At 44.4% G+C, this 17,983-nt stretch overlaps 1 protein-coding gene across 2 annotated transcripts in view; it reads left to right on the top strand.

Moving 5' to 3' along the window:
• uba1 (ubiquitin-like modifier activating enzyme 1) overlaps window positions 1-17,983 on the top strand; it is a 254,790-nt gene that overhangs the window by 216,730 nt on the left and 20,077 nt on the right. For both annotated transcript variants that reach the window (XM_078543185.1, XM_078543186.1), the window contains exon 23: window positions 13,061-13,162. In XM_078543185.1, the coding sequence (XP_078399311.1) occupies window positions 13,061-13,162 (102 nt within the window). The remainder of the gene's footprint in view (window positions 1-13,060; window positions 13,163-17,983) is intronic.

The raw sequence follows: 17,983 nt of genomic DNA, 5'->3' as shown, positions 1-17,983 counted from the left end.
TTCAGGGAAGGAGAAGGAGACAAAGAGGAAGAAAAACTAATTTTTTAAAAAATGAAAACATTACAAAAGCAGTCTGCTGATGCTGCAATGTGCTGCAGGAGCCACACACAGGTTGGTGGATGTCATGATGTGAAGGGAATACAGAAAATGTATAAACGTAATGAATTCTACAGAAACCTTGACGTAGTGGCATTCAGAGTGGCAAGTCCTACCCGAAAGTTGTGCTTCAAATCTAGCACACTGAAGCACTTATGGACTCCTCCAAACTAGCTTCCCAAATAAGCAGGAAAAAGATATTAAAATTAATCAGAGTGCTTTCCTCCAGTGCACCTTAGGCTAAATGGACCACACGGGACTGGTGTGTGCAAACCAGGAGGACCCTGGATGCGTTCTCAGATCCGTGCTGTGCCCACTGATTTCAGCCAGGACAGTTGTGTGGATGCTACAATTAGCTTTCTTGCCCCTGAGTGAAGTCGGGGAGTAATTCACGAGTAATTCGCTCTTAAACGGACTTGAAACGTTAACTCTGTTTCTCTCTCCACAGATGCTGACAGATCTGCTGAGTTTTTCCAGCATTTTCTGTTTTTATTTGAGTAATTCACTACGGTTGCTAGAAACTGTGCACATTTGAACCTTAGGTGAGGTTAGGGTTAGATTTGGCGGCTATGATCAAACAACTTGTTGATGGTCAGTGCAGAGTGACCAACCGTCAGGGGGAAAAAAAATTTAAGGGACACATTGGCATGGCGAACCTGTAAGAGAAGGGGAGGCCGGTGCTGGTGAATCTGTGAGATCAGTGGTGAGGGGGAGGGGTGTTGCTGCCGAACTTTAAGATCAAGCCACCGGGAGAAAAGCAGAGGTGTTTACTCTGCATGCGCAAGATTTAAAGGGCTGAGTTACAGGACAGGGGACTAATGCCTCAAATACGGGACAGTCCCATAAAATCCGGGATGGTTGGTCACCCTGGGTCAGTGTTATTGAAACGTGCAAGATTCTGAGGAGGCTTGACAGGGTAGATGTTGAGAAGATGTTTCCACCAGTGGGGGTATCTCTAACTAGGGGACATAGTTACAAAATAAGGGGACACTCATTTAAAACTGAGATGCAAAGGAATTTCTTCTCTCTGAGGATTGTGAATGTCTGGAATTCTCTACCTCAGAGAGCTGTGGAGGCTAGATCACTGAAACTATTTAAAGAGGAGGTAGATAGATTTTTGAAATATCGAGGAGTTGAGGGCTATGAGGATCTGGCACGAAAGAGGAGTTGAGGCCAGGGGCAGATCAGCCACGATCTTATTGAATAGCGGTTTGCCCTAACATCCATTGATTGGCATAAGGTGGGTCTTCCGCCCCTCACTGGGGAGGACATCCCGCCTCGGAGGGCTGCCAGCCAATCTGATTGACTGGCAGCTCTCCAGTTCCTCCAGGCACAGCGCTTCAGTGGCCAGAAGAGGCACTGCAGAGAGCTACCAGGCGCTAAGCTCCGAGAACTGGAGGTCAGGCAGGTGGCAGGGAGGGTAGGGAATGCCCGGGTGGCCGTGAGGGGAGCGATCAGGCTCTTGGCGGATAGGCCAGGGGGGAAGTGAGGTCCCGAGGTCACCGGGCCTTAAAGGGAGGGCGCCCTAAGTCAGAAGGGGGCTTCTGATGGAGGCTGCTCCCCCCCCCAACCCCCCACCGCCCCCCCAACCACTTTCCGCCAAAGTTTGAACTCACGTTATTTTTGGGTTCCCCCAAGCTGTCACCTGCCTATCAGGCAGGAAAACGCTCTTGTGGCCATTTAAGGGCTTTAATTGGGGCAAGGGTGGGCTTCCCATCCGAGGCCCTGCCCACCTCAGTGTAAAATCACTACAAGGTTGGGGCGAGCAGGAACCCAGAGGGAATCCCGTCAACTCAATTTCATGCCCCACCCCCACCCCCACCCCCACCCCAGCACCTGCTGGCGGAGGGAGCAGCATAAAATTCTGGGCCATACTTCTAGCTCAGGCTTCCACTTCTTTCTACAACTTTGTTTACTTTTTTCTGAGTCGACACACAGGCCACACACCAATCAAACACAATGAGCATCAATAATAAGCAAACTCACATAGTGAAACACAGAACAACTGAACACTACAAACAGTAAAGTGAAAATCTCTGTTTGCCTCTCCAATTCAGGAGGGCCCAAACCTTTTCGATCAAGTTCACAGCATTCTGATGCTTTCTTCTTTATAGATTTGTTTTCCCATCCTTCTCTTTATATGATTGCAAATGCATTGTTATGATCCTCATCCCAACCATTAAAACTCTTGCATCTGCTGCCTCTTAATTCTACCCTTGACATTCAAGCAACCACCCCCCCCAACCCCCCCCGTCCACCTCTGCTCACTCACCCCACCCCCCCGTCCACCCCTGCTCACTCACCCCGCCCACCCCGCTCACTCACCCCGCTCACTCACCCCACCCACTCACCCCACCCACTCACCCCACCCACTCACCCCACCCCACTCACCCCACCCCACCTCACCTCAAACATAGGGTCTTTGAAGTTGGGAGCAGGTCAGCTCTGAGAGAGGAAAAAGAGGAATTAAATATGAAGTTTCATTTTAAATAAAACTCTGGGGCAGAACCAACCAAACTGGAGACAAGCCAAACTGCTAACTTACAGTTGTTCTAGGTGTGATTTATTTGCCACTTGTTTATTACTAAGTACAACTACTACCTTTAGATTACATCATCTCAGACTGTGCCTCCACTGTGTGTTAACTTCCCATTCACAGAACAAAAAGGAATAGACAACATGGGTTTAGAAATAACAGATTGTGCCTCACAAATACACTGCAATCTTTTGAGGAAGTAACTTGGATAGCAATCCACTGGATATAATGTATTTGGACTTTCAGAAGACATTTGATTAACTACCACATTGGTGTCTAATAAAGAAGATTAACCAGCATTAATTAACTGCACATGAGCTAAATGTAATTAGAATTGGCTGGACTGTAGAAAACAGAGGGTGAAGATAAACAGTAAAAAATCTCCAGCTGTGAGGCAGAGCTTACTGGAACTTGGTGTGGGGGAGAGGGGGAAGGGGGTCATGGGGTTTATTCTGGGTTCCCTACTGTGTACATTACTCAGGAATGATATGGAATAGGGTGATAGGACTACTTGGTACAAGTTTAAATTAACAAATTCAAATTTGCCTATTTAACAGCCGCACTGAGCTTCAAAGTCATTCATTGTGTGAAGCACTTTCCAAAAAACTTTGATGTGTTAAGGCATGACATAATTAGGAGACAAATTATAGAATACGAGACTAGAGGTCCCATTTCCCCAAAATGTAAAAATGAATGATTCCTTCATAAAGTTGCTGGATAATAAAAGTTGCAGAAAATAAAAGCTCATGGGGTAGGGGATAACATATTTGCATGGATAGACGATTAGCTAGCTAACAGGAAACAGTGAGTAGGCATAAATGGGTCATTTTCTGGTTGGTAGGATGTAATGAGTGGTGTGCCACAGGGATCAGTGCTGGGGCCTCAACTTTTTGCAATTTATATCAATGATTTGGATGAAGGGATCGAAGGCATGGTTGCTAAATTCGCCAATGACACAAAGATAGGTAGGAATGTAAGTTGTGAAGAGGACATAAGGAGGCTCCAAAGGGATATAGATAGTTTAAGTGAGTGGGAAAACACCCGGCAAATGGAGTATAATGTGGGAAGAATATAAAAGAAGCATATTATCTAAATAGTCAGAGATTGCAGAGCTCTGAACTGCAGAGGGATTTGGGTGTCCTAGTTCATGAATCGCAAAGGGTTAGTATGCAGGTGCAGCAATAATTAGGAAAGCTAATAGGATGTTATAATTTATTTGAGAAGAATTGAATAGAAAAGGAGGGAGGTTTTGCTTCCATTATTTGGGGCATTGGTGAGACCATATCTGGAGTACCGTTTACAGTACTGGTCTCCTTGTGTAAGGAAGAATGTAAATGCATTGGAAGCAGTTCAGAGAAGACTTACTAGACTAGTACCTGGAATGGGCAGGTTGTCTTATAAGGAAAGGTTGGACAGTCTAGGCTTGTATCCGCTGGAGTTTAGAAGAGTAAGAGGCAACTTGATTGAAACATATAAAATCCTGAGGGGTCTTGACAGGGTGGATGTGGAAAGGATGTTTCCCCTTATGGGAGAATCTAGAACTAGGGGTCACTGTCTAAAAATAAGGGGTCGCCCATTTAAGACAGGGATGAGGAGAAATTTTTTCTCTCAGAGGGTCATGAATCTTTGGAAATCTCTTCCTCAAAAGGCAGTGGAAACAGAGTATTTAAATACTCTTAGGGCAGAGATAGATAGATTCTTAATAAGCAAAGGGGCAAAAGGTTTTCAGGGGTAGGCAGGAATGTTGAGGTTGCAATCAGATCAGCCATGACCTTATTGAATGATAGAGCAGGCTCAAAGGGCTGAGTGGCCTACTCCTGCTCCTAATTCATATGTATATACATATCTAATTGAATCAGAATTAGAGGTTTTGTCAGCTATAGACTAAGTTGATTGAAAACGCCATTGAATTAACAACTTAAGTTAGGCTTTCAAGTCCTTGAGTGGGGCTTTCTGCTATGGAGGCATGAGCACTACCACTGAAACAAGCTGATATTATGAGTGAAGCAATCTCCAAGCAAAAGCGGTTCAAACCTTAAAAGACATTGGCTTGCAATCATTCATCCCATTATGGTCAACAGCTGACCCTACTGAACTTTTCAGGGTCAGAGAGCAGCCCTCATGTTTATATTGTGGACGGACAGTCTCAATGCCAAACAAAGTCTGGTGGGAAGTTTTCAGCGCCCCAATATAACTGGATCTCAGCCTAATTTGCAACCCGTGCATTGCACTCTGACTGGTCTAGGGCATGGACTTGTGTTCCTTTACTGCCATTTTAATCAACACTTTTAAGAATATAAATGGATAAATACAAGTGAGGTTTCCCAAAGCTAAACACAAATAAAAATAATGGAACAGTTTGTGGAATATGGTTCCACAGAAATATCACAGTATGGATGGCAACTCATCAAGATTATGTAATATGTAACATATGATACAAAGATATCCTAAGTTTCAACTGGCTTATCTGGGAAAGTGGATAAAAAGTGGCAGAGACTCAGGAAATTGAGGAACAGATTTTCTTCTTCAGTAACCAGGGGTAAGAGTGAGACAAAAGCCCTTACTGCAGATTTGAGCTCAAGTTTTGCACGATTTTCCAACCATTCATTTCAATGGATAGAGAACCGCTAATGGCTTCTTTCAAAATTTGTAGTAAGTGCCTCTGCAATCCATTCGCTCAAGCTCTTAATGCCTGAGTGATAAAGAAGAAAATTTGCCTCTAAATGCGTTGAGTAGAGCCATCATAGATTTGATTGTACCCAGTCTTTGTAAAGAATGTGCTTCTTATCAAAATTATTAGGCATGTGCCGTGATGTTTTTTGTTCCAATTCAATTCAAAAAGAAAAGGACATGAATTTATATTTGAGCCTTTCATGATGTCCCAAAGTGTTTCACAGCCAGAGCCAACAGAGCCTAAATTTACACCTCATCTGAAAGATGAGCACCTTGACAACGCCCTGTAGTGTCAGACTGGTTCTTGTGCTCACATCGCTGCACTGACTTAGAAACGAGCACGTTACTCCTGAGCTAAAGCTGACACCTTGCTGATGACATTGGGTTATCCTTAAATCACATTATTTTTTAATAAATAACTCATTTTCATTTCACGTCCAACACAACCGTGTATAACTATGATCAATTTAGAAATAGGGAAATAATTCACCTCGTGACACAAGTAAAGTTTTGAAGCTGTCGCATTTTCAGCTGGTATTTATGCTCCAGTATAACTCTTATTGGAGTCGCCTTTGCTCCCCGTTCAATGCTTTGCCTGTGTTTCCAGTGACTGAGCACCTATTGGGTTAATTGGAACTGACCGAGAGGGGACAAATACACCTGGGTGCAGTCTCCATGGTGATGATTTGCTGTGTGACTCGAGCACTTCTGCACGGTGTAATCCATTCAAGCCAACAACAAGAAAAAAAAAAAATTTGCTGCATTTGGGAAGACGTGCTCTGTTGATGACACAAACGTCTACAGTTAAAGCACAAACCGCAGGGCACACTCCTTGCTTTTCTGGTGGGTCAAGCTTTATCCTGTTCAGGATTGCACAGTAATTGCCACATTCGCAGACAAAACACCCATTGATACTGAAATGTCTTACTCATTTCTTTGGCAGAGCTCTGGCTTTCTATGGCCATTTGATTATTTGAACTGAATGTTTTTGGAGAAGTAATTGCTTGTCGATTATCGGTTCTTGTACGGCGGCTAGAAGAGAGAGCTCATTATAATGTCACTAGGAAGGTCACGGGATGGCTGTGCTAAAGAGCCCTTAGAGCATCTGACTGCAGAACAGGATGACATTAAGGGAAAAATATAATAAAAGTCTTGTGCAAAGCCCTGTATTTGTGCCCAGTACATTAGCCCATCCTTCCTCCCTTTTTGTATGAACATCTCGATTATGTGTTGAGGTCTTTGTCTACATGCAAGAGCTGACAGAGACTCTTTCATTCCACAAACCACTATACACACCATGTCCACATTCTTGGAGACCCTCAAATAAGTCACTTCTTTTTTTTCTCTTTTTAATTTGCCTTCATTAACTGGTTTACTGCTGGGTTGTGCGAGAGAAGTTTGTTGGGACTCTGTAACCCCTGGGGTCACTTCAGGATATCCAGGGGCACTACCGCAGGACCAGGCTGTGCTCCTCACATTAATTAGAATCTAATTTGGCACTACTGTACTGTGAAGTGATGGTGTGGAGATTAAACCCTGACTTTCTTTTTAAAAAAACCATGTATTTATTTGTTTTAGTCATAGACAGGAAATTGTATAAACTATAGGCTAGTAATTGGCAGGGGATGTCGATCTACTGCAGTGAGGTTAGATGAGTAAGCACACAATCATCAGGATAAGAAACTAAACTTGATCACTGGTGTAATTGCTCTCATCCCCTGTGGCTATTGAGGCAGGTTACTTAGTGTTTGCACTTCTCTTGGAGGCCAACATCACTAAACTCTGCAATAGTCAAAGTCCCTAAACATGAGTTGCACATCTGCAAATTTACGCATTTGTGTGTGTGTGCAAAAAATTTTCACTTCACTAGAAGTAAAAAAGGCCTGCATTTGTATAGCATTTTTCACGACCACCAGAAAGCGCTTTACAGCCAATGAAGTACTTTCGAAGTCACTGCTGTCATGTCAGAAACGCAGCAGCCAATTTGTGCACAGCAAGCTGCCACCAACAGCAATATGATAATGACCAGATAATCTGTTTTAGTGATATTGATTGAGGGATAAATATTGGCCAGCACACTGGGGGATAACAGCCCTGTTTTTCTTCAAACTCGCATATTGGGATCTGACTGGGCCTCAGTTTAACATTTCATCTAGAAGACAGCACCTCTGATGTTCAGTGCTCCCTTCAGTACTTCCTTGGGATATCAGCTTTGATTCTTCTTTTGCGCTCAAATCCTGGAGTGGGACTTGAACCCAGGATCTTTAGGCTCTGAGGTGAGAGTGCTACTAACTGAGTCACAGCTGGCAAACTGAACATATAAGAAAAGTTAATGTTTGGCCTTTTCTGCCTACTTACAAACTTGAACAGTGTAGGGATATCCCAAAGCAAATTCAAGGACTCTGTTTCCTAAGTTTGTTTCTTAAGGTCAAGCACTTTGTGAATTATCATTGGCTTGGAACGAAAAATTAGTTTCAATTCTTGGAAAATCCATGAAATGAAATAAAATCTGCCCTAGACTGTGTTTATATATAATGGACCTGACTATATTATATTATCTGGGCACAATGTGGGCTTTTGTCAACTTGTGCAATGATTATACGAATTGAATTTCGCAAGGATTATTTTCTGAAGTTAGTCAGTTCCTCTGCTGCATCAGCAATCATAATCTGATCATTTATTTTTTGTATAGTCAAGGTTTTAAGGGATCCCTGCTCCTGTTATCGGACTCCCAGCCTTGTGAGGGAGATCCTAATTTCCTCAGGAAGCCCCGCGCCCAGATCTGATTTATTACTTGTTTCCTGAAATATTATTTAATCATCATGTCCTATTATGATGAATTTCCTCTCTGCAACTGTTGTGAGACAAGTTTAATACCACCACACGTAAAGGTACCCACCCTGATCCAAAAGATTCGTCTACTCTTGCTTGCTAGCGCCTCACGTGAGCCGAGGGTTAGTGAGTGTGCTGGGTGTAGGCTCACACAAGTTTGGGCATGACCCATAGAGCGTTGATACCATCATCTCCAATCATTTGAAAGATCGGGCAATGACTGAGCCATTGGGGCTTTGGAATGTTTGCAGTAATCACAGATTAAACCTCATTAACAGGGGTTAAATGTGAGTGCTGCTGTGATTGATTGGAGGGGAAGGGAGAGGGGTAGAATGTGAACCCTCCATAAGAAATGAACTATAACCTCTGGCATTGCAGGCTCACATTTAGATCAGATCCCAATTCCCCAGACTTGCGGGACAGAAGTCCAGATGTTATGGGCTCACATCTTAATTAAAACAGTTATAGAATACCAAATGCGTTTGAAAAATAATTGGGCACATTTCCAAATGACAAATGTCATGGGTGCACATTACATTTTTAACCTCCCCCCGCCGCGCCTCCCCCCCGCCCCCCACCCCCCCCCCAACCCCACACCACCCCTCCCCCTTACAGGATATATCCATTGTCAGCTGTGTCATACCCAACGTCTGAGCGTAGATGAAGTATTTTCAAACAGAAATCTGAATTTCTATGTAAAAAAAAAAGCGAATCTTCCCATTAAAGAGTTAAACCTTCTGTTTAAGATTTCCCAGTTTTGTAGAACTATTTATTTCCAAATCGTCCAGTCTCTATTTTAGGTTACCCTTTTCATTCCTGATGAGGCTCAATTTTTCACGTAGCAGACCCAGCGCATCCCCGCCCCCACACCCCCTCAAACCCGGACTAAACGAATTTGATCCTATACAGACCCGGCCTATGTGCAGCACTGGGAGATCGTATTTTTTGACTTATAAAAGCACAATCTTTCACAAGAAGTTGAACCCTGTGCTGATGCCCATTTTGCAGTTAATTTGCAAATTGTGAAATGGAGCAGGATTCACCTTCAAAGAGAGAGAGAGAGAGAAAGAGAGGGGCTGTTCTTGAGATCTGTTCCTCATTAGCAGTCTTTGCTGTTATTGTTGCTCCAAGCCCTGCAGTATTCTTGATGTTAAAATGCTATGTTAAATGCTCTGGCTGGCCAGGGCTCTTGGCTCACATCAGGCTGTGGCAGCTTTTCCGCTCTCAGCTCCCCTTTTCCTCCCCCACTTCACGTGTGGATTGATGGAGACAGGAAACTGGCTGATGAGAGAGGGAGCAGCTGCGGGTAACCCCCTGCCCCCCCCCCCCCCCCCCACTGCCTTTAAAAAAGACGCATGAACCTAGCCAGACAGGCAAAGAATATGCGCCAGGGAGACAGATGAAATAACGGCAGTTGCGACATTAATAGGAGCCAGGAGATTTATACATCTCAATAATATTTCTTGGGGAAGGATGGGATAACTGTACAGGTAGTAAGTTAATGCGCATGAAGAGGGAGAATATGAGACACCCATTGCCCAATATATGGTTTCAATAAAGGGAAATTAGGGAATACCATTTATACTGTAACAGGCTTATACAAGACAAATAAATTAATAGCTGCTGTACTTATATCTCAGCCGAATACATCAATCACCCTGGCTCTTTGACTCTCAAAGCTGTTTCCAGTTGAAGGCTGCAGTGGTAAACTACTGACCCCAGAGCTTGTTACAGTGTCCAAAACTGAATATTTGGGACATCATTGCTCACTTCTGAAACCCAGGGAGTGAAGATTTACACTTTATAATATACATATATATCTACACAGAATTGTGATTTTCATATTGGTAGAAGGGCAATCGCTTTTATTTTGTTGCCTGGGTAATATTTTTTGGAGACAGCTCAAAATGAGAGGAAATGGGACAGAGGATGAAGAGGTTGTATGTCTCAAAGGGAGTAGAAACCCAAGGCCAGATTGCAATCGTTTTCACCTTGGAACTTTGTCATGACTACTTTTTTTGCAGAGCTTGTTGGTTACAGCCTCGAAATTAGGCTGTGCGGATATTAACGTGCTAATACTTAGTGAGTTCATCCGAAGTATTTTGAGGCAGGCATTAATCCAGTTATTTGAGGCAGGTATATTTTGAAGTCTGTATTTCTTTTGTTTGTCACCTGGAGATTTGGTTGGACCCTCTACGCGCTGTGCCTGAAGAGCTGAGCAGACCAAACCCAATCTCCACCACTCTCAGGCCGTTATTGCTACAAATTCCCTTTTTTTCATAAAAGGGATAATTTAATATTTTAGACAACACTGTGGATGTTTTGACTGGTCCCTTAAAAGACATAAAAATACAATTGCAAAGTGTTCAATTCAAGACGTCCATCTAATCCATTAACTGCTAGTTTTATCTCCTTTATCCTAACTTCTGTGAATTGGTTTCATACAATGAAGGAAAAGATGTCATCCTTGAATTAGAAGCCTCCCTCCTAAAACAAGGGACAAAACAATGGCCTGACCCAGTAATGACCTATATCAAGGTGCATTGTGGCTGCCACTGGGAACCTAGGACTATTTTGTGTAATGTGGTCTCCCAAGTATCACAGAACACTGCTACAGTGATATATTGGTAGAGTTAGCTCAGCATTAGTTTTCCTTACACCTCTGTGAAGCAACTTGGGACTTTCTTCTAGGTTAAAGGCACCTATAAATGCAAGTTGTTGTTGGCCTGAGCACTCGCTAAATAGCACAAACGCACTTTACCTATTTTAGGTTGATTAGGGATCGAAAAGCCGTTGCATCCAAACATAGGCAATAGTGAAATTGTTTTCACACAGGGGGCTTTTTGTCAAGTGATGATGCTTATTGTTGCAGTCCAGGGTTGTTACCAATTGTTTGCTTTGACAACAATTTGGTATCTCTGTGCAGAACAACATATTTTAACACCATAGCTTTCCAGAGATATTTGTCTCCCGTTGAATTGTGCTTGTGATAAGTGAACAATTCTGAATTTTCAGAGCCAGTACACACTTGACAGTCTGAAAGGCCTCCTTCTGTGCTGTAGCGATTCTTCCCTGGAATGTAAAGATCAAGCATGCCATCTGAAGATTAAGTTAATTCGAAGAAATCCTAGATTTTATTTTCATAAGTAAACAAGTAAAAGTTCAGTCTTTCGCTTGGGCCAAATTGCATGCAGGGTATCTAGTTGTCTCCAATGTACATGTGTAAACTGACGCATGCAAATAGGGAGAAAAGCACAAATCATTTCACTCCCCCTTCCCAACACACACACACCTGTATGTACAAACTTGAAGCTCCTTAAACCAGCAGTTCTTAACCTTGTTGCTTCTGAGGACCTCCACCCATCCACCTTCCCCCCCGTGTTATGAAATTTATTTATATTTATTAATATTTTTGTTTCTCTTACCTAATGCAAAACTTAATGACGAGCATCAATTCTCTCGTTTCTTGCGGCAACATTCAAACCTAATGTCACATGGCTTCCTTCCCCCAGTTAAAACAATATTTTTTCAAAAAGACCCAGGCCCAGATTTTCGCTCCCGGGCCGGGTGTGCGGAGACAGGAGAATTCCCGGCCCTGACCTTTAAAATGGATGCCTGCAATTGGGATTTTCATTCTGGTGGGGGGGTCGGGCTGGCTTGGAAATCGGGCTCCCTGCCCCAAAAACGAATTCAGAGGCTGCTGGGTGCAGAGACCGAGCTGGGCGGAAGGCCAGTTATTTAAGTTATTTGAAGTTATTTAAAACTACTATATAAGTTATTTTTAAATAGATTAAAACAAAAAACAGCCCTATAGCCCTCACCCCTCACCTCCTCACCCTCCCAAAAATGCCCCATGCCCCATCCATGCCAACCTATGCCACCTCCATGGCCCCTCATTCCCCCATGCCAACCTATGCCACTCACACCCACATGACCCCACATCCCCATGGCCCTTTATAGCCTCTATGCCAGCTCATACCAACCCATGCCCACTACCCTTTGTGCTTACCCTTGCCATGCCAACTCATTTGCTACCCTTTGACAGTTCTTTGGCAGGTTTGTCAGTTCCTTGACAGTTTCGACAGCTCCAATGAGCTTATGCACTTCTCACGCACAATCATGTTTACTTTTAACAATCCCAAAGGGTGCCTTACCTCCCCTAAATGTGTCCCTGGACCACATCCAGAAGGGTACCTTACCTCTCCAAAGGATTACCCTGGCTATCCAAACGAACCAACAAGTTCAGACCAACACTTACCTGATCTAATCTGCATGCTTCAGGTTTCACACTCCTGTCCTACCAAAATCCCACTTTAGTGGAGGCAGCTGGTGATTTAAATGGCCAGTCACCTCCATAAACTGCGTATGCCCAAATCCCAGCCCAACTCCAGTCCCGGCCCCGCAAGACAGAACATGCCACGTTCAGGGGTGGGACGTAGAATTTCCAGCCATTTCCGGGATTTTCACAACAACCTCTCTCAGAGCCTCTCCATCATGGTGAAAATCTGAACCTATGTCAGATTGTTGACATGCTCCAAGCTGGTACCTTCACCTCCCTCTGCCATGGTTGATGGGCCGCGTGACAATCTCTGTCCAGTTAAATGCATGTTGAGGCTTAAATGTCTTTAACATTAGGAGATGCCTTTTCACATAGTCTGGGTGGTTCAAAACACTCCACAGAGCGAATTACCTTCAGAATGCAGTGACCCTGTAGGCAAACCCACTCAGAGAAATTTAGATATATTTTTCTGGGTTGTAAGCAGTTAGTTTGTGGGTACAAACTGGATTTTTTTCTGCGTATTCTCTGGTTATTTTTGGCGGATGCCTTGACACTACCTCACGGAATCCAACCCCTTAAACAGCCTCCCCCCTCCGGTCCCTTGGTGACAATGTGAATGACTTTTTGTCTTTTTGATGTTGCAGTACCGTGACAAAGAATGGACATTGTGGGATCACATAAATGTACAAGGCATCAAACCAAATGGTGAAGAGATGACACTGGCAGAGTTCCTGGATTACATTAAGGTAACAGCAATTTCCTTGTTGGTCCTTTGGTTTAGTAAACTGAGCTTTGCGGTGTGACCTAGACAGAGGTTCATATTCATGTTATGTGTGGCATTCATCAGCCAATAGAAATGAAGCAGGTATAGAAATGGAGACCCTTTTCATCAGGAACTTCCTATTTCAATACTCGGCGAATGTGAGCCATGTCTGGCAGATTGATGTTTTGTGCCTCACGGTTTTCGAGCTTTTGCTCACTTGGAAGATTTCAAACCCTACTGATATTTTTTTTTCTGTTCCTCAATCATGTACTGTTTGTGTAAGCGTCTCTGTGAAGTAACTCCAGCACAGGCCATTTCCTTTACTCTGTGCAGTCCAAACGTAAATAAAAACATCAGAAAATGTTGGAATGGCTGGGTTTTAAGCACTCCAACAAGGAAGGAAGGCCTGTCAGGGATTGAAAATCTTAAAAAAAAAACAAATCTCAAAGCTGACCCCTCCCCCCCCAACCTGCTAACTTCGGGGTTTGATGGAGGCAGGACATGGTGTAAGCAGCCAACCCGCTCCCCTCGGAGCTGGGCTGGCATGTTAAAGATTTTAAAGAGGCTGCCTGAGACTATCGTGCAGCCTGTCAATTTAATTACCTTCAAACAGAAGCGGCGGAATCGACCCAGATTCGCACCAAGTGAGGTCGCGGGAGGGGAAAAAGAAAGCTTTACCAGCCACGCCTTTCACGCCGTATCGTCCCAATCCTGCCTCACAGGAAACATGCCGCCTCGCTGGCGGGCAGCCCCTGAATCGCCCGCCACACCATTACCTCACCGTTTCCTCACTCTGCGTGCCATATCTAAACTGCAGCCGCCCACATGTTTCTAAATGCTTGCAGCCCAGGATTGCCCCAGCGAAGACATGGCCCTGAAAGACACGAAGGGTTCAGTGACCCGTCACTGGAATGCCTTTCGGAGGCCCCGCCGTGATGTCCTCCAGCCCGGCCCTGGCCGCAGGAGGTCCACTGGAGCGATCTCACCACTCCAGCTTGGGAGGCGGTGGCAGTGGTGGTCAGAGCCAAATGCTGCACAGAAGAGGTTGGCCATCCAGTGCAGAAAGAGGATGAATGATCTCATCCGTGCTGCCAGGGTAAGGCAACCATCTCATCACTCTAAACTCACTCACTCACAAGCCCGTCACATACTCACTGGCATCTCACTCACTGCCAGCTCAAGGGACATCACCGCTCATTCTCTCACACACACCCTCACATCTCCATCTGGCCTCATCTCCTCTGGACTCTGCCTCCTCAGTCCTCACCATCTTGAGGCCACTTGTACCAATCAACATGTTCCCCCACACACACCCTGGGATACTCCCCTTCCTCAGTACAGCCCTTCAGCCTCTTCCCTTGCCTGAGGCCACTTCTCCCCCAAGCAAGCCCTCGCCCTGCAGCCAGTGAAAAGCCACCTCCACCTTAGGGCTTGTCTGGTAGGTAGAGACCTGCCCATGAGCCCCTCTAAAAGTGACGTGATGCTGTCTGTGAAGCCTGGCGCTGATGACCGCGAATGCTGCCCAAAGCAAGGTAGGCAAACAAACCTTGAAGCCCTGAGTGAAGTGCAGCTCGCCAGGTACACGTCGCTTATGTATAGTTGTGAAACACGCCAGCATGGTTGATCCAGTGTGGGGGAATGATTCCGGCGACCTGGGCTTATAATGATATGCAGAGGCATTGCAATGAAGATCCCGACGTGTGGTAACGGGAAACACAGCCCGCCATTGACGGACGGAGCAGACAATTGCAAACCAGTTTCACGATGTTTGGCCTTCCCGCCATATTGTCCACTCACGCCCGACATGACACCCGTGCCAGCGGGCATGGAAAATTCCACCCATGAAATTTTACAAATTGTCAAACTTTTAAAAATGCGGGTATAATAACTCACTAATGTGATTCGTAGTTAAGGCAATAGGACTCTCACAAGCACCAAGTTCTCACAACATTACATCCATGGGAAATTCAGCTGTACTTTTATTAAAATTGGGGCGCAAGTTCATAAATACAATTCTGTAAAATGCTAACAAAGATAAAAATCTATAAATGGAAATACAATCTGGATCATTTTTTGTGAGGAAACCAAGTTTCCTTTGTACCTTGCCAAGCAACTACAACACAGCTTAAGGATGCCTTAATTTCCACCAAACTCGTCTCTGCCAAATATCAAGCTATTCACACAATAATATTCATTAAGAACTGCTCTATCATTGTGCACACCTCTTTCCTAGGACTAAACAATGCTCCAATAACTGTCTCAGAATGCGTGTCCTCAGGTAAGTGTCAAATTATGTCCTTTGCCCAACAACCTCTAAGCTTGGAGAGTGATGAGAATTTGAAACTCGCTACCAAATAGAGTGTTAAGGCGAATAGCCTAGATGCGTTTAAGGGGAAGCTAGATAAATACAAGGGGAAAAGAACACTCGGGGGACACAAAATAATTAGAGCAGGAGACGCTTGTGTCAAAAATAAACACCAGCCTGGATAGGTTGTGCTGAATAGGATGCTACTGCAGCTGTAAATACTGTGTAACGCTGTGATTTCGCAACTCCCACCTCAGGTGTAGAACATACATGCTTGGAGGGTTTAATGAGAGTTGCTCAACTGAGCTGTTAACCTGAGAGTGAATGGTTTGGTTGCAACATATAGATTTTATTTTATTGGGGAGATTATCCCTGACACCATACCCAGGTGGGCACACATTGTCAGAAGGCTCCAGTCAAACAAATGGTTTTGCCACAAACCATAGAACCTGTTTAGTACACAGAGGGTTAAAGTAGCTACTGTGCCATGGCCACCTTGTTCTGACACAAAGAAGACATAAAGAGTTAATAGTGAAAAGATGGAAAGTATATAAACTGTCAGGTGGTCTTATTGGCAAACCTAATAAACCTGGGATGGACGTGCGAGTGGAATCCAGCTCCTGTCTGACCGACAGATGGGTCTTTTTAGGTTCAAGGGTAGCATTCGTCACAGAGGGGAATGATCCTTGCCAATCAAGTGGAATACAGGTAGACACAAGTCGGTGCTGTCAACAGCAGTCTCCTCAGCGCTGAGCCATCACATTAGTCTGTGTTTGCATTAGTCTGTTATCTTGGCATGCCTCCAGCTGTGCCAGCTGTGAGATTGGTATCACAGCAGAAAAATATGATTGAAATCTAACCTCTAATTCTGAGCAACAAACCATATGTATTTATTTTGCACGAAAGAAAGATAACAATGTGTTTCTTACACGGTGTAATGTTTGAAAGTGGAGTGGAGGGGGGTGCGGGGGGTGAAGATAAGCCTAAATAGTAACCAAGCTGCAACACAATAAAAATCAGTATCGGAAAAACATAAACAAACTCCTTTACTTTCCACAGCACTTGAAATAAAATGAAATTTCTCACATTACTCTCAGGTTATTTCTCACCGGTTGTTCGCTAACCCTCACCCAAATATAACAAGTAAACTCCAACAACCACTCATTCAGTACAACAGTTGTCTCTGTGCTAATGCAGGACTCTTACTGAGTGAAGAGTGGTAATTTTTTTTTAACGCATTGTTTTCATTTCAACCCCCCTCCCCGCCTCTCCATATCTTGGCCATTTTTGTATTGATATAACGTCGGTACCAATAATTGACCATCACAGCCACATTTCACAGGACTGTGAAAGCTAACACATGGAATATTAATCAAAATTTCTGTGACTGTTCTGACCATCAACAACAACTTACATTTATACACGCCTTTAATCAAGGCACTCCGCAGGACCATTATAAAACAACACAAGCCACGGAAAGAGATCTTAGGTCAGATGGCAGATGGCTTTGGTGAAAGAGGTAGTTTTTAATGAGCGTCTTAAAGAAAAGAAGGGAAAGAGAGAGGCGAAGAGGTTTAGGGAGGGAATTCCTAAGTTTAGGGCCCAGGCAGCTGAAGGTATGGCCACCAATAGCGGAGCGATTAAAACCAGGGATGCTCGAGAGGCCAAAGTTAGGTGAGCGCAGATACCCTGAAAATGTTGTGGGGCTGGAGGAGATTAGGAAGGGGATGAGCCCATGAAGGAAATTGAAAATGAGGACGAGAATTTGAAAGTTAAGGCATTGCCTGACCAGGAGCCAATGTTGGTCAGCAAGCACAGGGGTAATAAGTCAGCAGGACTTTGTGCAAGGAAGAGTGCGGAAGCAACAGTGTTTGAGATTATCTCAGGTTCATAGAGGGTAAAATGTGGGAGACCAGCCATGACGGTAGAATCTCTCACTTTTGCTCTACCTTATTTTAAGCCCTCTATTAGCACGAAGCTGGAGAATAGGGGGCAACAAAACTCCTAAATTATATTTCTTAAAGCATTTTATGTGCCCCTGCCAGGCATGTATAAGGCAGGGGGGGCACATAAAATAGGGCAGGTGCCCACCCCACCACCTGCCCACCCACCCCCCACCCCGAGCTCACCTCCATAATACGGGGGTGGGTGGGCACCGAAATCAGCAGTCCACCCACCATATTTAAATAAATAATTAAAGGCCATTTGAACTTGTTCACAAGCCAATTGACCCCATTAATATGTTGCCCAACCATAAAACGATTTGCGTGGGCAGGTCGCTTTTTAAAATAACTTTTTCAAAGGGACAGAAGGAAGGGTGGGTATTTTCGGTGGGTGCCCTTTGCCTATCGGGGGCAGCCCCCCTTAAAATAACACCCCCCCCCCCCCCATTTCTTCCTACTTGCCTACCGTATAAAACACAGCACCTCCAGCCCCCCAACTCTCCCTAAACTGCCCAAACCTCCCCTACCCAAGACCCTGGACCTACCTGACTCTGGG

The sequence above is a fragment of the Cetorhinus maximus genome, chromosome 6 (assembly GCF_964194155.1).
Source record: "Cetorhinus maximus chromosome 6, sCetMax3.hap1.1, whole genome shotgun sequence".
In the NCBI taxonomy this organism is placed as follows: domain Eukaryota; kingdom Metazoa; phylum Chordata; class Chondrichthyes; order Lamniformes; family Cetorhinidae; genus Cetorhinus; species Cetorhinus maximus.
This window is presented reverse-complemented; position numbering and strand designations above follow the sequence as displayed.